The sequence below is a fragment of the Pagrus pagrus genome, assembly GCF_965226575.1.
Source record: "Pagrus pagrus genome assembly, chromosome: 19".
Classification (NCBI taxonomy): Eukaryota; Metazoa; Chordata; class Actinopteri; order Spariformes; family Sparidae; genus Pagrus; species Pagrus pagrus.
The window spans coordinates 21,282,430-21,306,986 of record NC_140203.1 but is presented as its reverse complement, the minus strand read 5'-3'; the positions used below and the strand labels follow the sequence as shown (position 1 = coordinate 21,306,986).

Below are 24,557 nucleotides of genomic sequence, written 5' to 3'. Positions count from 1 at the left end.
AGGAGAGAGAGTAGTCTGTGATCCATTAAGAGCCTGCTTTACTCTCATTATTGCATGACATCCTTATCGTGCAGCTCGTCATATTTAAAACAGAATACCTCGTTGTATGTCTCTACATCAGTGTGCCCAAGGCAAAATTTCTGTGCACTCGACACACAGTTCTCTTAGTAACATAAGCAATGTATTTTTTATATTTTTATATTTTCGACAAGCTTGTTTTGGGTGTTACCTTTGCTTCATCATTGGCGTTAGACTCAACAGCCAGTCGAACACTCGTACTGGGAACCTAGTCTTGAAAATTTCATCAAACAATCTTCTGCCTCTTTTGTAAAGATATTAAATCAAGCAGAAGCTTAATAACACCCGACATGAATATATCACCAATATCATTGGTTTATCACTAAGTTTATAGTTAGTTTAGAAACCTATACCACTTTCCTCTTTAATTATTTTGCATATATGAGGACACATTTGTTAAAGCTGCACCTATGTATTTATTTATTTTCTGGCCACTTGGGGGCAGCATGGAGAGCTGAAAACACCTTTGACGCTTTAAACATACTACAAGGAATTTGTAGCCGGTTATGGAACATTGTCACTTTAATACTGATGCCATCCAAATAAGCAAAGAAGAAAATCAGCCAGAACATTTCTACAAATTTATTATAGCTACTCTTTAGGCACTTTTTCCAACTTATCCCGGGTTGGATAGTTTTTTGTTTTTTTTGGCAGAGTGCTGCAGATGAATTCTGGGGTCTCACAACCAGAGGAAAGAAGCTGCTCTATAGTCCGGTGGTTTGTTATCGTACTAAAATTGCTTCACCATTGTCATATTACAGTTATTAACATTACATAGCCACAAATAGGGTTAGGGTTAGCTCACCGCCATGCATCCTGTAAACAGCTGTGTGCAAAAAAAGAAAAATAATACTAGAAACATGCTGCATCTTTCTTTTACTTGATTTCAAAACATATGCTAAAAGGTGAGGACCCAAACACAAAACACAACAGCAGGGAATTAAAGTTGAAGTCCAAAAATCTAAAAATGCAGCCAACGAAAAGGGCAGGCAACACCACTGACAAAAACAGGCTGGGGAAAATATAAAAGACTAAAGAAAAATATGAAAAATAAATAAAGTACAAACCAGGACGGAGGTCGGGGAACACAGGCAGGATTGCAAAAAACACGAGGAGCAAACACAGTGACACCAGGAACAAACTAAGAGAGAGAGATTAAATATGCAAGTTAGGGAAGACTAATGAGAGACTAATAGGGCAGTCGAAAAAGGTGGGAAAAACACAAAGACAGGAAAGTAACACATGACACATGAGGATAAATATACCAAAACAAAACAGGAAACAACTAAACCAAAATCTCAAACCATGACATGCACACACTAGCCAGATTAAGGTCTTTACCACAGACAGTGGTGCTCATACCGCTCTTGTCCACAGGGGCCGCCAGAGTCGACAAAATTAAAGTTTCTTGTGGCGGCTTTAAAGTTGTAATGGTGAACATGCCAATGGTTAATTTACACATTTAGCAAACACAGAGCAAAATATTTATTCCTATTTAACTGTGCTGGTCTGCCATTTGGTGCTGGGCAGGTTGTGAACAGTGGGTGTATCACATTACACAAAGTCATTTAATCCATTGTTGATTAAAACATATGTATGAGTGCAGTTTAAAGCTCTCTCAACTTCTTTCTATACTCTTGTCAATTCTGATTTGATGTTAGAGGAGCACACAGATTGTTGTGGACTTGAAGTGAACCTTTACAGTTTTCCACTGAATGAGAAAAAAATGCTTACATATTCTGCACACAACCAGAAACTGAGCTGAACAGAAACCTAGTCTAAGAGTATTTATGTATATCTGTTTAATAGCTCAGGTACATAATAACAGACTCAAAGGTGCAAGTGCATCAACAAAACAACAAAACAAAGAAAGGAGAGATCGAACAGGAGCTTCACTCCCAGCTTTCATCACTGCTCTCTGTGTTCCTCTCTTTGAGAGAAGAACTTGGATATAAAGGATTAAATTGTAGGGCCAAGTCTCCCTCATGTGAGGTATAAAAGGAGATCAAGCTGGGTTTTTGTAGCTAAGAATACAGAGCGGTAACGTCAGAGAGCATCTGAGCTGCTCTGATGAGAAGTAGGTCAATATAAGACCCAGAAAGATATGAAAAGTTTTGATCCAAAGTCAGACCTCCATTTATCCGTGGCACCAAATCCTACAAAGCCGCGGCACGCTTCAAAGAAAACAAAAGTCAGTGGTTGACAAACTGATAAGAGAGCGGATCCTCTCAGTTTTAGACATTTCAGAAATGTTGTACGATTAACTTTTTGGTGCCGAATTGCTTTTTTTCAAAACTGACAACTAATTCTTCATATGAGCCTGCAAATCATCCAAATCAGGAGTCAGTTTAGCTTTTGACAACTCCAAATTGGACTCTTTCCAAATTATAATACCATCAGCAACAGTTTGCTTTAAAGTCAAAGGGTCAGTCTGGATCCATCCAAAATGAAAGATAAGAAATGAGGTTAATAAAATACTGGAAGTATAAATAACATTTGACATTGCTGAGTAACTGTTTGAGCAAATTCAATTAAAGGCCTTGATGCCTCACTGTAGGGTTCCTGTTGAATGTCAGACAGTCACTCAAGAGATCCTCAATAAGCTTAGTTGTTGTCATTGAAAAGTGTGGGCAGCATAATAAGAGGTACAACCATGTACAGGAAGCAACCCAGCAACACCAGTAAAAGCAGCAGGAGAGCAGTGATGGAGAGGCAGAGGGAGTGTAGTCGTATCAGTCTCCATCCTCTGACAAGGCAGGGAGGGTCGCCGCAGCATCCACAAATGTTTGTATGCACCTCCAGCTGCCTCTCCAGAGTGGGGACGGCCTGCAGTTCAGGGCCAGGGTAAATGACGAGGTCCGGCCCAGGCTCATAAACACCCCCGCTGAATGACTCCTCCTGCATCCTCCTGATCTCCCACTCTGGGAATGGCGTGGTCTGTCGACAGAAGGGGCACCTCAGCCGGCCCGGGTCCTTGCCACGCTTCATGATCCCAGCTATACAGTGGTGGCACAGTGCGTGGTCACAGTTGAGTAAGGTGATGCGGTGATCTCCGCATGAGTCGAACAGCTCGCTGCAGATGGGGCACTCGTGGCGGCTGCTGTCGCTGCACAAACTCCTGACACTTCCACTGCAGCCGGCCTCGTCCCTGCCAGCCAATTCCAGCTCTTGTGGAACAGATGTCTTTGGGTCAGCCCCATCTGTCACTGCTTGCCTGTCCTCTTTGTGAATCTCATCACGGCTGTGCTGATGTTTGTGCTGAAGCAGAGGCTGTATGACTGAGTCAATCTCATCTTCATGCCTTCCTGCTCCCCTCGGTGTGTATAAAACTCTGACCCAAGCCTCTCCTCTCTTCTCTTCGAGTGTAGCAACAGCTTCCTCCTCTGTTTCCATGACTTCTGCCTCAGCCATCCTTCATAGCGAAAAGATTTTTACTGTCTGTTTGATACATTTAACACAGCCCACGAAACACCAGCTCAATATGTTTTCTCATTCCAGAAAGTCGACTTTCTTCCTGGACAAAGCTCGAGTGAGCCAACTGTTGATGTAATGCTTCTGTACAACAAAGGCGACACAGTCCTCTCCCACCATAAACCCAGATAAGATTGGCACATTCACAGATAAGGAGTGCTGAGCTATAATATGAGCCTGAGAGAAGTGCCACTGGCAAAGTAGAACAGTGAACATTTCACCACTCCGCTCAATTTAACACGCTAATGTATTCAGTGCAACAGAAAGCTTTTGCCAGTTCACAAATGCATGAGCACACACATCAGGGGCGAGCAGACGGATTTATTCTGCACATTTAAATAAACAATAAATCTGTAGGTTAGCCACTTACAGAAATACATTTTCATATCAAAAGAGAGATCATCTGATATTCACTACAAGCACTGTGCTTTGTAACTGCTTATTTGCTTTGAAATGCAGCCTCTCTCTTTCACGACCAGCTGATATTTTTAACGGAAATTAAAGCGCAATGCCAAGAATTCCCACATACTGAGCCCCGTCGCCGCCGGCAACCGAAGATTATTGCTTTCATACGTCTGACACATTTCCAAGCAGGCACAGAAGCCTTTAATAGAGGCTCTGAGCATTGTAGTCATCAGTGATTAGTCAGTAACGAGTCGACACTGAGCACCAGGAGTAAATACAGAAAAAAAGAAATGTACAGCAGTGATGGGAACACACAGTTCTGACTGAGCATGAAGAGCAAAACATAGATAATTAAACCTGAAATTTAATAAAGACTGGCTTTGAATACAGGTTTTCAGTGCATATATTCCAGTGCTGACATATGACTGTATGTACAATTGTGCTTGTTAAAGGAACAGTTCAACATTTGGCATAGATGCTCATTTGCACTTTCTTTACTAATGATTTAAAGGTCATTATGTGTTAAAACAGCTACAATCAATGTTTTTATAATATAATTGGATGACTACTTGTATCATGCAACATTCAGCTGTTTTCAAAGAAATGGTATGGCACCTGCAAAACACCTAACAGACAGAATGTTCAGACTGCCAGCCCAAACCTATTTCTTGGCACATCCATACTGGTTTAAGGAAGTCTGGACAGCAAAAAACAAACAAACTCACATTTGGAGGTGGTTTGAAATGCGGTTTAAATCGGATTTCTACAAATCTGTCTCAGTCTGGACACTCTGGTCGCTCGCAGTGTGTCACTCGCAGCGCGACACACAAGGACAACGTCCAGTCCAGAAAGACAAGTGCATCAGAGCGGCGACTAGCACAGCAGTATGGAGGACAGAACAACAAACAACTGTCCACGGACTGAAATAAACTGTCGCTCTATGACTTGACAGTGTGATTGTTTGGAGGGGAAGATGATCTCTATTTCTGGTGCTTTTGTGTTGGAAAGCAGCGTCACCAGCATACGTAGTGACTGACAAATTTGCCTGCTGTCTGAACATAGCCTTAAAGGCTAGATACTGAACATAGTTGAGCATTTAGCAGCATACAACATGCTCCTATCGTGGCTCTGTCTCGGCTGAACAAAGCAAACAAATTCACCATATCAACATAAACAATGATGTCAGTATGTAATGTCAGTATTGCTGGCACAACTTGTTTTCGCTGCCCCCAAGTGGCCAAAAAAAATCAGTGATTGCGGGTTTAGTACAGACAGACGTTTCCAGAGAGGAGACAAACCACCTAAAGCATTTTGAATACAAAAGTCTGTGACCCCGATTCAAAGATTAGACATTAAACTCTAACATTTGGTCAAGCGAGCCAATGGCATCACGTCGCAGCACTCTGTAATGAGCCGTGAAAGAAGTTGGTATTGCGAAACAGTGCGCATGCATGGCAGCAATAACTATAACCTCTGAGCTGGAGTCAGGATGTGGTTAGCCTAGCTTAGCATAAGCAGAGGGAAACTGCCATGCTCTGTTTAACCTATCAACACTTCTAAAGCTTTCCTGTAATCATGTGCTGTTGAGCTATTTTCTTTGTCCTCATTAAGTTGTCTTTGCACACTGCCCTGACTACCAGATCTCTATCAGCTGGCTGTTGACTGACCTTAGATATCCATCAGAAAACAAACACACATGCCATTACACCTGCAGCTGGGGCTTTGCCCAGTTTGATTACACATTAAAGATTTAAACTCACAGTCAGAAGGCCAGATTAATATTTTTCCAATGCAGATAAACCCAAATTGATAAAGACACTTGCAAATACCAAACAGTAGGATTGTAAGAAAGACTGCAGAAGAAGAAGCTTTTTCACTGAACCCAAACTAGAGGCAGAGAAATTCATACCTAAAAATCAGTCAGTCTCTCAAGTACATGACTGATACTGCTAATATGTGTAATATATGTAATATCACAGTTTATGTAATAATTCACATTTTCTGAGCTAAATGTCTTTGATAGCTTGTGAGCTTTACAACAAGGCAATTGCGGTGCACTTAATATTGCTTGCTTTGAATATTAGCAGTAGTTCATCAAAATCTCACATTTACAGGCTGAATCCACTCAGTTATACCGGTCCGATCGGCCGACATGACAGCTGTAGGCACTTGCGAAAAATAAAGCTGGAAGGTCAGCTTTAACGTAAGGTTCAGGCTTTCAAAAGAGCTCCCAGCACTAATCACACAAACAAGTCAGGTCTCCTTTCCTCCATGAATTCATTTAAAAAAAGAGAAAATCAATCCTGGCCCCTCCTCCGAGACTTCTGATTGATGTCAACCCTGACCTGACATCGTCTCTGCTGATCTCCCCTCCTGTAGTTCAGGGAGGTCAGAAGTCCAACGTGTCACACTGGTATTGCAGCCGGGGGCTGTTCTCGCTGTAGAACTGACTGAACCAGCGCCGGTGCTTCTGGATGGCTGAATCTTCCTTCACGAGGAGAGGCTTGGAGATGTACTTCTTATTGTTCCAGATCATCACGTCCCGCTCAAACTAGACGCAGAAAGAAAACAGAAGGTCACGAGACAGACTGGTGAATTATGAATTCAAATGCTGAGTGAACAAATATAGCATTTGATAATCAAAGATGTGACACAGTTGTAAAAAAGACTGAAAAGGAAGGAAGGCTTGAAATAAAAACTAAAAGAATAATCTGTATTTTGTACTGTGTCTTTGCTGTGACTGATTACAATCTCTCAGCAGGGATTTCTTTGTGAAACGCTGTTAATTAAATGTCACGCCACAGTTTCTCCATCAGCTGCTGAGATTTGGCATTTCAGTCCACACTCAAGCTCCGCCTCTTGAACTGTCCTTTAAAACTGAGTTTCCTCTGGTGGCTCTCTGGGTTTTATACCACATGGAGAAACAAAGTGGCAAAATAACTGAAAACAATTATCTTAAATCATTCTTCTTCTGAACTTCCAAACAGCTGAGTAACACTTACAGGATTGTAGAAAATGAAAGACGCCGGCCAAAACATGTCTGAAAACTAGCGCTGGTGATCAAACATCACCTTCTGTGTTTTTGGTACTGACCTGTTTCTGTAGCACGGACTGTTGAAAATTCAGATTTGGTTTTACTTTATTCTTCAAATCAGGCTTGTTTAGGTGGCTGGTATCTATGAGTGAGTGTAATTTGATGTGGATCCTAGATCTGGGGAGCTGAAATAATGGTTAAGCAGTTCAGGGCTATTGAGTTTGGATTAGGTTTGATTGAATTAAAGGGGACTGTTTGGCTTTGGCAGATGTACAGTGCTTTACCAAGTGTCATTCCAGTTTAGGTAAAATTCTTGTAGCTACTGGCATTTAACTTGAGAGAGATTTGTCTTCTTTTGTTAAGTGAAAAAAAAGTAAAGAACGTGCTTATATTTCACAAAGGTACAGAAAAAAGTCATGTTTCAGTATCTGCATCGAAACTTTTCATTTTGGCATTTTGAATAATTTAATAATAATGAGTCTAATTGAAAACAGAAACATCTGCAGATTCAAATCGAACACTTTCAAGGGTTCACATTTACGCACAATACTTCAGCAGCAAAGCCGACAAGAAATTCCTTCTGTCTGCAAACCACAGATATGTTAAATTTCTACATTTCATACGTATCATATCAACATTACTGACATACACCTTCAGATTACTGAAAGACAGCTTTCAAGCCAGAGACAACGTTTGGAGACAGCGTTTCAACATTTGTAAGCTATAACACTGGATATCTTTAACAAAACATCAGCCGTGTTTGTGGAGACAGAACCAGGTGAGCCAAACGTGATCTTGTCTGAGCCCTTACTAAGTGGTTTTTGTGCCTAAACATAACCAGTAACCACTAAATTGCCAAATTTTTTCTGGCGATTGGGTTTCACAACCACCATCTCCATCTGTCATGTTTTCTGTTTTGAATCACACTGTTCATCTTGTGAATCTAACATATCTAACATATTTTAGCCAAAGTCTTTTAGCAGGGGTTTGGTTAGGGTTAGTGGGGACCCACCCTGGATACTTTTTAGTGTCAGATCGCCATCAGCCCATGACCATTCACAAAAATACTTTTCTTGTTGTCTCTTGAGCCAACTGTCTCCCTTTTTGTTCTTTCACTTCACCACACAGTTAATTATCAAGTTTAATGAGGACTATTTACACCTTTTCTGTGACTGTCTGGTGTTACTGCTGGTAGCAATGAGGAGGCAGAATTAAACCAAAGGCAGAGTAGGAGGCAAATGCACACAATTATCTCACTCATTAGAGAAACTCTGAGTCATAAACTTACCGCCAATAAATAACAATGCCTGCAAATCTCCATAAATGTGCAGAATCACTGATAATTCTGTGGGGTTATCACTGCGGGCGGCCCGTTGCACAATACATGTAGACAATGGAGGACTGTGTCACAGTGAGAGTAGAAGATAAGTGTGTACTGCACCTGAATACACTCTGCTCTGAGGATGAATTTGGGCACCACAGGTGGTATATTAGACTGATAAAACATGATGTGAGAGACACACTGCAGCAGAGGCTCCACTGGAGTCACACAGTGCATGATGAGACCTCGGCCCAGGAAACTGTGGTTAAACAGCAGAAACACCACTCCTGGACCCACCTGAAACACAGACAAGTGTATGAATGCAATCTTTATATTCATCTATATATTTTACCTTATGTAAAATCAACATGCAGAAGCACAAACATCCTATTCTCATCACAAAATGATGCCGCTGACCTCCCTCTCCCACCACATGAGAGTAGCATTTCCTTCCCTTTAACATTTGTGTCGGGTCTTAGGGGATCCTGCTCCCCCCTGAAGCCCTCTGCGACTGGTTCAACTGGTGAGATTAGTGCTTTCAGGGTACATTTATTCATCATGTATAATTAACCAGGCAAGATAAAAAAGGAAGAGACAGCACAGTAGTTGCTAATGTTCCAGGTCCAGGTTTTTTGCATCAGACCAGCATATTTCCTGCTGGTTCTGTAATAAAGCTCTGTAATGTTTTACCAAGTATTTAAAGAAATACAGTTCTGTGCTCCTCAGTTGAGGTACAGTAGATATTGTTATGTAAAACCCTTTTATTGTGGTTAAAATTCTGTTTAATCTTAATTAAATGATTGTTTAGATTGATTATGCCATCATTACAATTTATAAATCAATCACAGAAGATTGTGTACAAATTGCATGTCTGCTTTGGACTTTACTCTACCTGTCTGGCCACAACACGAACATCTAGCAGAGGCCAGTGAAGTCCAAACACAGTGAACGCATGTTTCACCAACATCTGAGAACAATGCTGGTTGGGCTCGGGCTCTGGTTCCCATTGAACCTTCAAAAAAACACACAGATAAGAATACAGAGGCATTCAAACACTGACATACACTGTTCAATAATACTTCGCCCCTTTCCAAAAAAATATACTCTGTGCCATCTAAAATCTAATACCATTAAATGTAACATGCAACATTGCATTAAAATGTCTTAAAAATTATGAGACTTTTGTTCTACATTTTGTTGAGTTGTGTACTTACATTATCCTAAGATAACAACAATGTAAAAAAAAAAAAAAAAAAAAAGAATCTGTAATTTCACTCAAGGTAAGATACATCCGAGAGTGAGGGAGGAAGTTGGCGAATATAACTTAATGTGACTCAAACTTTAAAACATGACCTTGTCTAAGCCATGTAGACAGGCCTTTTTTTCTGCAATGGTGCTTGTTTAACGATGAAGACAACATCTCTAATGATCCCATGCTACTTCATGACATCATCAAACTGTGTCTTGTTTCTATTGCTTTGAATGAGGGACCACTCACAGCAGAAATTACATACTGTGTGTTCAGAGAATTAGACAATTAGGTTGCAGGCTCCAAAGATTTCAACGAGCAAAAATAACACTGATTTAGCATCAATGAAACTTTTAGGACTGTAAATGCAGCAGAGGAAAATCCTTACCTTCCAGTCATGCCTCAAAAACTCCCAGGTTTTGCTGTTAATGTAACGCAGATCTACTCCGCTGACAATGCTCGGCGTGTGCAGGTGAGCGAGGTGAGCGATGTCCGCTGCATTTTCAGGAATCTCCTATCAGGAGGAGAAGTCGACATGAGAAGCTCCAGTGACTGCTTTAAGAGTTGGGTAACAAAAGCCCCTTCTCTGCCTGAGTTATGTGATACTGAACGTATGTACACATACAGACAGCGGATGTTCTGAGGATTAAAAGTAAATAGCATTGATAATTTGAAAATGTAAATCACCTGTTTTTTATACTAACACATCTTTATGATGTGTATTTAAAAACATCCACACACATACTTACAGTATATGCACCTACCTGTATGTGAGCGTTGACAAAATGTTCAGTTCTGCCCCGATAGACCCACTCGCCATTTGTAATTTCCTGCTGTTCTGGTACGGTCCAATATGGATCCTTTCCATCACAGTGAAACCAAATCAGGATCTGGCCGTTAACCTCACAGCTAGGCCAGCTGCGCACCTTGGCAAACTCTGGCACTGAACATGACAGATGAAATGTGAATCTGAATCATACAGTCTCATTAGTCAATCTGTATAATTGTCAGTAGCATTTCATTTAGACAATCACCGTTCACGCCGACAACGTTTGCTAATTTAGTGTTTAACCACAGCAGAAAACTTATCACATTCATGCTCTCCATAGAATCAAACATTTTCATTAGGGGCACCAGCCTTTGTACACAAACTTAAATCCAGATTTGTATAAAATACGTTCAGATTTGCTGACTTGTCTGCATCTTCCAGCACCACCATTGGCCCATTTTTTCCTTTACTGCACCAACACTCAGGCTGAAATTTTAACATTGAACATCTGTCACAAGATATCCTTTAGCACCACCCTCAGGCATGTAGTGCTCACTGTAAAACCAACTGGGTGGTCCAACTCCACCTCTCTGGATCTAATGGTTCTGTTATGATCAGGGTAAGGGCGTGGGGCAGTGGAGCTGGACGAAGACAGAGCCCTTGCTGGTGCCGCATCGTGAATGAGGCTCTCAGAGTAACATAAATATAAATATTATTCATGGACTTAATGGCAAGGCTTTAAACATCTTTTATTAGAAACAGTAGCAGACATAAAACTAATGTGTCTGAAAGCATCTGATGACATGCATTTTGTTATAGATAGAGTGTGTATGAGCCTTGTTAATTCTAAATTATATTGTTGCATAGTCCTTCAATTATACACACAATCAAGACACAATGATACTGAGACATGGTAAAATTGCAAGTATTATTAGTTCCCCGTAACACATTTTGTAGAACAAAAATCCCTGGGCACCATCTTCAGTTCATACCTTTTTCTGCATAGGGGATCTTCACACACTTGCCATCATCACCCCGAAACTGCCATCCATGAAATGGGCATTCAATGCAGCTTCCCACCACGCGTCCTCCCACAGCCAGGCTGGCCCCCAGGTGAGGGCAGTAGGCATCGACCACGTAGGCCTTTCCATTTTGGCCCCGAAACACTGCCACCTGCTCACCTAGGACGAGTAATGACAGTAGGGACAAACACTTAAAAAACATTTCATGAATGAATATACACATTATTACATGTAGGATGTGAAATTACACAAGTGATTTGAGACTTTAAATATAAATGAACAAAAATGCTTTATATATTTCACTGAAATATAATGTATATGCAATTACACTCACTACAGTTCTGTATTTCCATTGACTAAAACATTTATTCTCAAAATAATTGTTTCATCAATAATTAAAACACTTAAGAGTACATCTTTATCAGATTTTAGCATATTTTAAATTATTCTTTTGGCATTATATTTGTTTGAATTAGACAATTACAGTTAGAACAGTAATGTGTGTGTATAGTGTGTTCAGAGTGCACTAATGTCTACCGGTGTCTTTTTTAGTATTACCACAAGGGGGCATCAAAATGAGAAATTTTCTAATTCTACACATACTGGCTTAAACTTTAAATGCTTTTTCCTTTAGCCACCCTCATCGCACAGTCTGTCTTTAATAAAGGATAAGCTGGACAAACCGTATGAAGTCGCTAATTTGGATGCTCACACTTACGCTCGCTGCTATAATTAAGTTTGAGTTCCAGTAGGTCAACTTTATGTGGTGCACAGTCAGACTGAATCTGTGCCCAGTCAGACACCACATGTGGAGATCTCCATCTAATGTAATGGCCTTGACTTTTGGCTGACCTATAGATTGCTCCCAGATTAGCACAGGCTGTTGAACTGTGGTTGAGAGTAACCGCAGAACCACCAGTGCCTCGTCAGGATACCCAGTAAAGTTCTGAGAAATCCAAAATGAGGCTCATCCAAATGAGGGCTGACACAGCACTGCGCTGCTGTCCCCAGACTGTTGTGAGGCAGAAGTGAACCACAGCGCAGCGTGTGAGAAGAGCACGCTTGGCAGAATTTGATATATGATGTAAATGGATGACTGCAGTGAAAAGTTAGAGACACTGCATTCATTCACAGCAGGATGCAGATCATGAAGGAAGCCAGGTTTAGATTTGGATCAACAGAATTTGGGACAGTAAAATGTCAGAGGGCTGGAGGGAGAACATGTCCTGAAAGGGATGAGAGGGGGAGAAGGGGACCTGAGGGTCTGTCAGATCTGCAGTGTATCAGGCATCATGGATAAAAGGCATTCAAATTCTCTGGTTCTGTACACTTATTGTTTTCCAACATGTACAGCAACCTTTGGTTTTTGGCTTAAATAACCTGAAACACTGGTGATTGGGGTAAAGTAAGAACTGAAATATAGATGAGCCAACGTGATCAAGACCAATATCGATATTAAAGGAGCAATATGTAAGAATTGCCACCTGTTGAACTAAAAGACTTTTTCCCATAAGCTATCATTGTGAAAGATGCAAAATGATTCATTTTATTGTCACATTTGGTCCGATAAAATTTGGAAAGTCTGGAAGAGCCGCACAATTATATTATTTTATCCCCATTCAAGTTAGCCAGGCACTATACCGGAAGTTAGTCGGTGGAAGTCTTGAGTGTGCGCTCTAAACAAGGTTTATCCTTGATCATGGAAAAAGTAGTTTGACAAAATAAAGATTAAAAAAAATAAAAATGTCAAGGTCCACTCACTAGCTTAAGGGACTTTAATTAGTTAATGGTACTTAGTGGGGGCAGCCATTGATATGTGAACGGGTGAATGAGAGGTGAATTGTAAAGCACATTGTCTGTTAATGTAGAAAAGCGCTAAGTACTTGAAGTCCATTTGACCATTTCAGTCACTTTTATGATTTCATCCATATCCCTCATACAAACTGCATTTGTCTATCTGGAAAAAGCTAATAAGTGGACCTTGAGTTGGGATTGCTTTCAAATAAACACAGTATTTTTTCAACTTGGTGTTGAAACGAATCGTTTATTAATCAATAAGTCGATCACCAGAAAATTAATTGACATACTTTTTTTTTTTTTACATCTTTTAATCAATTCATATTTTTGTTCACTTCAACAAAATAACATTTCTAAAATGTGAGCATTTGCTGCACCAAACAGGTTGCAGATGTCACCTTGATCTCGTCATACTTGTTATGATGGACATTTTTCACAATTGTTAAAGCTAGAATGCATGCGCTAGATCTGGCTAGCGCATGCATTTATTTGAAAGTGAGTTAAATCAAGGCAACGCGTTTTTGGTCATACTTCCTTGTAGTACGTTTAAAATATTTAATAGATTAATTGGTGATAAAAAGTAATCCTTATCCTGAATTGCTCTGCAAGAGCACGTGTCTCTTTCTACTGGTGGATATCTTTTAAACCTTTCATGTACTGTTTGTTTGTTTATTTATGGCAGGTGATGTGACAGAAACATGAAAGCAGCACGCGGTCTTTGAAACCTTTTTGAACTCAAATTCAAAGAAACTCTCTGAAGAGATCAAACAGTCCCAGCGGATATCAACACGAGAATAACAAATCTAAAATGTGAAACACGTATCTGCTTTATAGCGCATGCCTTCGATGAAAATAGGCTGGAACAAATCATGTGTCAGTGTTTGACATTAATTTAAACTTTGAAACGGAGCAGCTACATATCAAGCAGCATGGAGACATATGACATATCAGAAGCTTTAAAGCCACAATGACGAGATGTCATATCATTGATCAGAGAGAGACCTGATGCAGGATAGACTGGCTGTCAGATCACTATAAACACGATATCAAAGAGGTCATCTAAATCAAAACTGATCACAAGAGACTTTGTAATTTACTCAGATTGGTTTTATTTTGATGAGAAGATGATGTTTAAAGGGCCTCTATCTAACAATTTGTAACAATGTGATGTGAAAAATGACACCTCCATTTCTCAGTTGGCTTTACAAGCCTGTGGATAATTTGTTTAAGTTGTTAAATGCTGCTGGACTGTGGATTTCTTTGTTAAGGACTCGGTTTTTCCACGAAAGTTGAAAGGATGTGGCTTTATTCACGTTCTTGAATACCTCCTCTCAATTTCTTCTCTTTATATAATAATTTACTCAATTACTTGTAATAGTAAAAGCTTACAAGCAAGAAACTTGCTTGCCTCAAACGCCTTAGGCTCTGGCAAATTATAATTTAACTATTTTATGACCTACGCAAAAACATTAGTCAGTTCAAAGATTAATCAGGAAATCAGCAGATTAATTGATAATGAAAATAACTCTTAGGTGCAGCTTAACAGCCATTACGTAAAAGTTCAAATAATATCCGTAACCATACAGTTCATTGCCATGACACCATCAAATCAAACAAGCAGTTGACAGCCTGACAGAAACAATGATGCTTTGTTCAAAAACGAGGCGTTACTAAGCACCAAAATCCCTAACTGTTCTAACAAGGACAGCTAGCCATTGTGTTTCATATGTATACTTCATATGTAAAACTTTGTAATATGACCCTGTCTGTCCTTTCCTGGCAACATAGCCTCATTACACTCAAGACAATAGAGACCAGGTGAAGTGACAAATATCAGGGTTGTAGAAAGAACAGCAGCGGCAATTAAACCTAAAGAAGTGAAAATGTGACATCTTGTTTAATTGAGATAAAAAAATGTGACACATTTGTATTAACAATTACACCTCCTACAATAAAGGAACTGAATCGTGACATATTCATCCTGAAGATCATTTACAAAATAATGCATTACCTGAATTACATGTAAATGTAATGCCACTGAAAATTATTTGGAGTACTCGTTTAAATATTTGTTTCCTCTATTACCAGTATTCATTTAATCTTCAGTGCACCTAACACTATTTAGTTTGTGTCTAATGTTCTTGAGCTTACTAGGGTCGCTGATTTGTTTGACACTTCACATTTACATGACTACCTCTTGGATGTTGTCCATGCCACAATACATCTCTGACTGCTTTTTACCTCTTGAAACCTTTTTAGCCTCTCCAGTCAACCGGTGGATGTCTGACAACGGTTGACCTTTGAGTTCAAAGTAAAAATAGAGAAGAAGCAGTTAGACATATCCCAAACATTTCATGTGAGCGAAACCACAGTAAAACCACTCCTGTGGTCAGGGGCAAATAAGGAAGTGTGGAAGAAAGTGTGGGTTGACTTGCCTCACCTATCTCGTGATGTCGCGTTCTCGAACGACCGGATTCTTTCCAATGATTCTTTTGTACAAACAAAAGGAACCGAGTTGTTCTTAGCGATAGCCATTGTTTTTTTTGTTGTTGTGCACTTAAATCCACCCCTCCTTTACATGAGAACATGAAGTGCTGCTAGAATTGCATACAGGGCAAGGTGACTTTATTTACATGACACATTTCGTGCAGAAGATATATTCAAAGTAGTAAATTCAAAGCAGAGGGATATGGCGTGAGCTTGTGTAATGTTTTCAATGCAGATCACTGACATGATGTCTTGCACTGATTACATTAGTGCTGCCAAACCTATTCAACCCATGAAAAATAAAAGTATTATGGTCTAAGATGGAGTATGATCAAAATCATACCCTGTCACTATCCTACTTATAATTTCACAGATAACACCTGCCGCCTAAAAAAAGTTTTCTTGAACAGTTCTTGGAAGGGAACAGAGCCATACGATCCGGCTCTCTTCAAGAAACCATAATACCCATCACTTTTTATTCAGTGTTGGTGTTTTAAATTTGACACCACACCGCTACATTAATGCTTGCCGCAGCTCAGGTCAACAGGGGTGCAGTGTTGGCATCTTCATTACCTGTCTTACTTCTGAGCTGAGACATTTGTGTCTGTCTCTGTGGAGCCCAAGTGATGTACCGGTTAGTCGATATTAATGTCCGATATCTGCCTGTCACAGATACATCAGTATCAGCATAGGTGTTGTCCAATATGCATCAATATTTTATCAAATCTTTTTTTTTTGTAAAGATTATAAAGCAGAAAAAGATGCCAGGGGTGTTTAAATTGAATAAAGTTTATTGCCTACTGTAAAATATCCTTCATATCTTTGTCGCAACTGTTTTATTACCACATTTAAGGGATAATTGGAAGACATGTGTGTTAGAGCCTGATCGGTATGTACGTGTTGTCCAATATGTGCCGATATGAAAACTTTTTTTACACTTAAATAATGTAGAAAAAGATGCTTAGGGTGGTTTATAATTATTAAATTCCCTGTGAAGTTGATTGTCATTTTAGACAATAAAGTTTATTGTTACACTGTGAAATGTTCTGCCTCTGTGTTTGTGTTTGATTAACTGCAGAAGAGGGATCATTGTAAAAAATGTGTTTATGGCCGTTATATCTGCATCCAAATATTTTACTTATTTTACTTTACCAAATATTGAGTATCGGTCAGGGTCTACTATCTGGTGTCTCCTGAGGAACCTGAACTTGCCTGATCTAAGTTTACACATACTTTGACATTTGGGAGTGCCTGACACATATAATTTGTTATTTCTATTTTTGTCTATTTTTCAAAATAAAAGACAATATATGCGTCACACACTAATAGTAGTCAGCGCACTTCAGTTTTTAATTAGCTGTAATACGACTTCTCTTACCCAGAACAGAGACATTTCTGACGTCGCCCCTCTCCAGCAGGTGTGAGTCCAGTACTCGGAACCAGCCGTTCGGATAAACCGGAGGCAGCTCTCCTGTTTTCCTCCTGCGGCGGACCTCGTTAGCCGCCTGGGCTCTGGAGCGACCGCCCTCGGCGATGTATCCCACATCATCCGGCGCCCTCAGCAGCTCCAGGGGGCAGAAGAGCAGCCTGTACAGCCAGCCTACAGCGAGGAAGGAGACACCGGCGAGGATGCACAACACAGCCCGGGCCGGAACACAGAGCAGCCCGGTCTCTCTCCATATCAGGTACCCGCTGCCCTCTGAGTCCAGCGGGTCTCCATGTAACACCACCATCGCTCCTACTCCCAGCCCGAGGATAGCAGCGACCTTCTCCATGGACATGTTGTGACTGTCCATCCTGACGCTCCTGGGTCTCTGTCCTGGAGACGAGGTGAGCCACTTAGTTTACGCCACACCCAGAGCCGGTCCTATCCCACTGCAGGTACAGCTGATCTAATCATATTAACACAGTGACTGACTTATTCCCCCTGTCAGACCTGGAGAATGAACCTGATTCAATTAATTTAATGATGTTAAGAATATGTCTCTGTATGTAGTCTATCAAACATAATTATTGTATTTTTTGCCATTTAAGCTACTTCAAGATAAAATAGTGGCTATTTATTTAGTATAGGATATAGATGTTTCAAGTGAAAAAAAATAGGCAGACATGTATCTTTACATGATGTGTTTACCAGTAACAACTGGTAAAAACAACATGTAAAGATACATGTCTTTACATGTATTTACTTTGTCAACTACCATAAACTCTCGTAACCATGCTTGCAACATAGTTGAACTAGCTCATGTTTCCAAAAGTGTGTGAAACAATGGGCATGGTCACTTTTCATTTCAGCCGTAGGAACCAGGAAGATGTAGTCTGTTCCAGTCTCCTTAACAATTTTCTAGATGTTCTCCTGAGTTGTGCCTCAGGTTGACGTGCAGCAGTGATGTGTCCAAACCAACCTTGTCCTTCACCTGAGTGTACAAAGCCAGGAGACTCTTCACATCTTCGTTGTACAAAGTTACATGTGCTTAATTACAATTTGCATTTTTTAATGCACCTTTTAGATACATACTTGTTAATGTTTGCAATTATCTTCATTCAGACAACACAAAACTGCAGGCTCAACAAGTTTGCAGAACCAGTGCGTTTCCACCTTCTATCCATCATGTTTGAATTGTACAAGGTTCCAGCAGTCCCCCACCAGAGGGCACATTCTCCACAAAGACTGTCTATAACCTGGATGTCACTGCCGCACATCTCTCTATGTTGACCAAAACTCACACCAGGTGTATCCGTCCATGTCTTCTGCCGGCTTTCAAACCAATTTTCACAACCCACAAACTTTCTTTAGGGTCATTTCTTAACATTCATATAATTATAATGTGTTTGTGGCTTTTATTCTTTTAATTCTGTTTATGTTATTATTAGCCTATTATTAATAGTCTTATTATAATTATTATTTGTATAAGGTTGTTTGTCCATATAGCATTTTTCTCAGGCATAAAAGTGAAGTCAGGGTGCTGAGGAGCACTGGGATGAAGGCTTATGCAATGAGAGAGAAAAATGCTATATGGACACAAGCCCTAAGGCTTTTGCTTCCTAATCAAACTTTGCATTTATTAATCACACTGCTCGCATAAGAATGTAGCACTAGCAGAGCGCTAAAATATTTTTTTAATGAATAAAGATGCTCTGTCAAAATTAGTATGAGGTGCACAGAATCAGTTGTTCATCTCTCTGTCTCTTACCCTCTCTGTCAGACAAGTAGCCTCTGAGAGGACACATCAGAATGATCTAATATGACTTCAGTACAAAGACAATGCAAATGACTTCGCTCAAATATTGGTCTGGACGAGTCCCTGCAGTCCATATGCAAAACCTCCGCCCTTCTCATTACATGTAGTTAACTTCACTGCTGTTTGAATTGCTAAATCAAACAATGCTGTTATTTCTTATTTCTTATATTTATATTCCCATTTCCTATGGTTCAAGTGACATTTATAGGATGACAGAATGTGTACTGTCTAATGTTGGTGATCAGGGAATTACATTAAATCTGACAATTGTGAGTTGCTGCAGTGAAAGTACACACGCAAGTATAAAACAACACCATTAGCACCATTTACTGCCTGAGGACAGCCTGAGCTTGTTGGCCATCGTGAGGGCCACAGGATTAGACCTCTTCAGACAGGATACCATATTGTGAGGCTTTCACGGTTTGATGTCTGAATCCAGTTTAGCTGGACATCATCCTCAATGTCACTAATGTAAAGAAACAATTTGGCATTTGCTGATGGCTGCAATGTGTTCAGGTCTTCAGATGATGTTGGATTTAAATGTCATTTATTGCTGACTCTGTTTTTCAGTAACCATTATGGCCACCAATTTATATGAGCAGTCAAGTTGAACCACATAAAATGCCTGACTGACTTTCTTTTATTGCACCCATTTTTTATTTTTATAATTGGTGTCTTTATTTAAACAAAAAATGCATCATTAAGCCTCAGTGTCACTACGTGATTGGAGGCTGGGAAGGGTGCTGGTCCAAAGGCGAACAAAACGCAGCCTCATTTCCTGCCCAGTGGAGCTCCCATTCATCTTAGCATTAATTTCCAGGAAATGTTGACCAGTGATGGCATATTCAGGCCAAGTCGCAGGCACCTTCATGATTCCTGTGTTTGGGTCCCTGTAAAAATAAGTAAGAAACACTTGTGAAAGTAGCTGTTAGTTCTGTAGTAAAATAATCCTTAAGCTAGCTGTTAACATTTCATGCTGTTGCACATGCATATAAAGAGTGTTTTACCCAGTTCTGGCAAAGTTAGTCCAGTAGGCAATCATATATCCAGACAGGTCTCTCTGTCTGTCCCCATAAGCCTTTGGTGTGGTGAAGGGTTTCCCAAACACGTACTGCAGGTCGTCAGCATGGTCAGATTCCACCCAGTCATTGTAGGGCTTGCCTGGTCCAGCCATTAAACTGGGCTCAGACAACAGGTAAGAGTAGGTACGGCCAGACCTGTTAAAGACAGTCAAAGCATGTTTAGTCTCAAACTTTGCCCTTCAAGGTCCCGTATTAGGCTCATTTTTAGCTTCATACTCTTATTTTGGGTGTCTACTAGATTGATGGTCAGAAAACACATTCTTTTTCTCATACTGTCCATTGTTGCAGCACCTCTATTCACCCTCTTACTTTAGCTCCTGTCTCCCCCCCCCCTTGCTTCTGAATCATTCTGATAGTGTTCTTGCAACCACAGCCGTGCCGGGGCATTTCTGACTGTGTAGTTGTGACATCACAACGTTACAGAAGTCCTGATGGCTTGTCTGATTGTTCTGTTTCTGAATACAGGTTGTGTGCTATTTTCCAGAGTTTTGATACTTTCACAGTATTTATACAGCAACGTTCTACAATATGAGGCCTTTTTTTTTAATTGTATTTTCAAGATTTTCTTCCGGTAAACTTTGACAGAATATTAGTATCTATATTTTCTTGAAGAATACACCTGCAGCAGCTTAAAGATATGTGAGGACAGAAAAAGCAAACAGTTGGCCTCACCTGGCGTTAGCGGCATGCAGGTAGATGGCAGTTTGTGCAGGAACCAGGAAGAGATAGTCAGTCCCAATGTCCACAGCAGTTCTCTTAATGCTGTTCTGGCTTGGTGTTGATTCCCAGTTGGATGAGTATTCAGCAAAGGCAACCTCAAAACCAGCTTGCCCCACATCTTTGGTATAAGCAGCAAGAAGCCTCCTCACGTCTTCTCTGCAGGGAAATGAAGACAGAGAGCTCTGTAAGTAACAACAACTTGCGTTTTCTCTTTTGTGCATGCCCACAAAATAAAAATGCTTTCTCTCTGAAGACAAATCAGTCTTACACAGGAGTGTCCTCATTCTTGTTTCCAAGGGAGGGAATGTCCTTTGAGGTGAAGAGGTGTCCATCCATGCTGTTAACCCCTGCGAGGTAATCAATGTCAGCAGCGTTGTGGAACAAGTTGCTGGGCTGATCAGGGAGGAAGTCTCCATCAACCACAGGAGACAGAAGAAGGTTTTTCACTGCAGGATCTGAGATGAAGTGACACAGAATTATTGAGGTGGCATCTTATAGTAGATGGTATTATTAGTTTGTATGTAAACCATGTTTAAGCTCAGTTATGTGAACCACAAAGAAAAGTTTACTGTGATACATTTATTTTGCACTTTATGTTGAATTGGGTTATGTACAGATGTCATAAGAGGCGCTTTTACAGCTAACTGCAAATAAATCACTTTACTCAACAATGATGTGATCAATTCCTCAATATCATTTGTGAATGTGCTCACTGTCAGGGGTGCCTTGTCCCATGCTGGGAGCAGCCATGACAAGAGTCTTGACATCGGTTGATTTCAGACAGGCCACCATCCTGTCATCAGTGGGGCAGCCGACCTTCACTGCAACCTGAATGAACATGGTAATGAAGCATGTTTTGAGTAGAACATTCTCAATTTAGTGCTTCAGCCTTCAATGATAACAGATAATATTGGTGAATGTTAGTAGAAAAGGCTGCCACAGTTAACAATCAACATGGTGCACATATCATTTTACACTTAACACAAGTTTTCCTTTATGATGACTTACCATTTGTCTTCAGAGCCACTTCAAGCGTTCATTTTCTAACTTAATGTAAGCCATCTACGTTTACTATACTTTCAGCAGTTTATGCAAAAGTATGATTATATAATATCAAATAGTATTCAACACTTGTGGAAGTTTTCATGTATTATTGTTTGTCTACACCGCATGTGGATTTAATACTTTTCTGACACTGATTACCAGTAAAAGACCCTGAACATGAGTACTTCCTATTGGCACAAAGTTGATTGCAAAGACATTCACTACATGTCAACATACAGTATGTATATATGTAGGGCATTTATACGATATATATGCAATTAATATGTAATTATGGAACACAGTGACGATTCAATTTATCAGCAGACATTTTGGTTATTAAATGTTCCAGTTTCAATACTTAACATCAGTTTTGGACTTAAAAAAGTACTGTACTGTTTTAATACTAGTCTGTATCTCTACAATCATCTGGGAACTAATGGAGAAATATGGCCTTAACATTCTCATCATTACATAATTAAATCACTTAATAATGAATTGCCTAGAAATTAAGATTGAAATCATATTTTTTAATAAAAAATGATCCTATAGAATAAACATTGTGACTTTTTTGTGACAGCAGGATCCATCTCCGTGATGTCTGACAATGACATACCTGCTCTGTAATCGTGCGTGGGTCACTGCTCATAGCCCAGGGACAGAAGGCAACACCGCTCTGGGAGATGGCTCTCTTGATCAGCCCTTTGTTATGGGGGGACAGAGTCTGTGTAGGAATACATTCATAGAGTATAAAATGAATACTTGCAGTTGTTATTTGCTTCAGAATTGGAAAAGAAAGCTCTTCATAAACTGAATTTAAATAGTTCTCGTCAACCCATTATTGCTTGCCTATATAGTATTAATGGATTGTTTTATTATTTATCAGCCATTAGTAAAGCGTATAAAACTACCATGTCTTATGAGAGGATGGTGCTGACCTGGTAGCTGACGCTAGCTCCACCTGCAGACTCTCCGAAGATGGTGATGTTGTCAGAGTCTCCTCCAAATGACCGGATGTTCCTGTGCACCCAGGCGATGGCAGCGTGCTGGTCCCACAGACCATAGTTTCCTGTCGTGGTGGCAGATTTTAAGTAAAACATGCCTTAACACAGCCAACAAGTCTGCTGACACACAGGCATCCAGGCTGATTTTAAATACTTCACCACTTTACTCCAGTAACTGACTGTTTAGAGCACAGTGAAGGCTGAAAGTAGGTAGGAGAACCGAATAATCCAGTTAATGGCCCTCACCTGGTAGGCTAGAATCTCCTGTGCTGAGGAAGCCCAGTACTCCCACACGGTATCCCACTGACACCACAATAACCTTGCCCATGTCTGCAATCTCCTGACCGCTGTACAGATAGTTGTTGAGGAAATTTGCCCCCATGGAACCGCCGACCATGAAGCCTCCTCCATAGAACCAAATCATGACTGGGAGGTCCGATGACACTTTGGGTGAAAAAAAGAGGACAATGTTGATTTGACAAAAAAAAGCACACCTACTGTGTCTGTGATCTGTGAACATTAATATATTGAAACACAAAAAAGCTACCTTGTTGACCGTGGGGAACCCAGATGTTGAGGTAGAGGCAGTCTTCACCACCAAAGCTGGAGGTCTGGAGCATGCTGATCTGAAGACATCTCTTTGCAAACTTTGTTGCCCTCAGTACGCCTGGGGATGAAGACCTTGATCATTTCTTTTCAGTTATGATGAGATGATTATAGTGTAAATGAGATGTTGCGTACGCACCATCCCAGCCAGGGTGAGGTTTTGGTTTCTCAAATGTTCCAGGTTGGGCAGCGAAGGGAATTCCTTTGAAAACGTCCACGGAGCGGAAAAGACCAAGGGGGATGTTTTGTCCCCGGACACTGCCACCTTCTGTTTGTACCACGCCCAGCTAGAGACACAGTCAAACAAAAGCTTTCACCTTCAGTGACAGTGTGTAGCAGTAAACTGTACATTGTGACATTGTAAATGTAACATATTTTGAAGCATAGACAGGACTACGAGAATAAACTCCTGTGCAATGTTTGTTTGAATTTCCTCCATTGTACTAAAGTTAAAACCACACAAGCCGTTGTTAAATTTCCAGCTGATAATATCAATCACAGAGAGCTGACATGGATGAAGTAAACTCATAATAAGTGATAGCAGGCACCAAGCAAGTCATGCATGCGTTTGAGTTTCTTACAGTGGCTGCTGAGGCCGTTCCCAGGGACAAGACAACAGCGAACAGAACCTTCAGTTTCTCCATGGCTGCACGGGAACCAGCAAATGCTTCTTTGACTGCTTATATACACAGGACCCCCTGCAAGAAAATGAACGGTAACCATTACTGTTTACTTGTGTTACACAACCTTTTCACTCATACTATCACCCTGAGGTCCAACTGACCATGATTTGACCCTTCAACCTGTGATGGGAACCAGCCTGGTGTAAACAGAAGGTATGATGTTATTATCATCTTATTTACTGTCCACGAGGCATATATAGACGATGTTTAGCTGATATATCGGTGCATTCTCAATTGACATATAGTCCCATATATGTGTGAGTGTGTGTGACTATGAATAATAAAATGACACCCTGTAATACCAGATGTCAAAACATCCAATATTTTACATGGCTATAAGTTCATTGTCCTTGTACCTTGTTCAGCGTATACATATTAAATTAACGCATGAAAGAGAAGAAAAAGCCCAGCAGTCCTTGTGAAGTGGGCAGTGAAGCACATGCTGCTGTTGACTCACAGAAACAGGTGTTCTGATTCTCAGATTAGCAAAGAAAACACGTGGTTTGAGATAAGATAAAACCTCTAAAATAACCTCACACATCTGAA

At 40.3% G+C, this 24,557-nt stretch overlaps 2 protein-coding genes across 2 annotated transcripts; both read right to left on the bottom strand.

Annotated features, from left to right (window-relative positions):
• Nucleotides 1–4,300: 4,300 nt before the first annotated feature.
• LOC311275440 (cholesterol 7-desaturase nvd) lies at nucleotides 4,301–17,459 on the bottom strand. Its single transcript, XM_084384015.1, has 7 exons — nucleotides 17,012–17,459; nucleotides 11,320–11,508; nucleotides 10,323–10,501; nucleotides 9,947–10,072; nucleotides 9,202–9,321; nucleotides 8,430–8,606; nucleotides 4,301–6,505 (listed from the first exon to the last, which is right to left on the bottom strand). Exons 1-7 carry the CDS (start codon nucleotides 17,427–17,429, stop codon nucleotides 6,344–6,346), a joined length of 1,371 nt encoding a protein of 456 aa, XP_084240141.1. The 5' UTR covers nucleotides 17,430–17,459; the 3' UTR covers nucleotides 4,301–6,343.
• A 2,116-nt stretch (nucleotides 17,460–19,575) lies between these two features.
• On the bottom strand, nucleotides 19,576–23,972 carry LOC311274865 (bile salt-activated lipase-like; the record flags this gene model as incomplete). Its single annotated transcript, XM_084382864.1, has 11 exons — nucleotides 19,576–19,765; nucleotides 19,883–20,092; nucleotides 20,630–20,833; nucleotides 20,946–21,132; nucleotides 21,391–21,505; nucleotides 22,335–22,442; nucleotides 22,657–22,787; nucleotides 22,969–23,166; nucleotides 23,270–23,389; nucleotides 23,468–23,615; nucleotides 23,910–23,972. The coding sequence occupies 11 exons, from the start codon at nucleotides 23,970–23,972 to the stop codon at nucleotides 19,576–19,578; spliced, it is 1,674 nt and encodes a 557-aa protein (XP_084238990.1).
• Between the last annotated feature and the right edge of the window lie 585 nt (nucleotides 23,973–24,557).

Excerpts from the sequence above, each read along its gene's own strand:
- LOC311275440 (XM_084384015.1), bottom strand. The coding sequence starts at position 17,429 with ATGGACAGTCACAACATGTCCATGGAGAAGGTCGCTGCTATCCTCGGG. Across the intron at positions 10,073-10,322 it reads TTGTCAACGCTCACATACAG|GAGATTCCTGAAAATGCAGC; the intron begins GTAGGTGCATAT and ends TCCTCCTGATAG. Across the intron at positions 8,607-9,201 it reads TTCGTGTTGTGGCCAGACAG|GTGGGTCCAGGAGTGGTGTT; the intron begins GTAGAGTAAAGT and ends TCTGTGTTTCAG.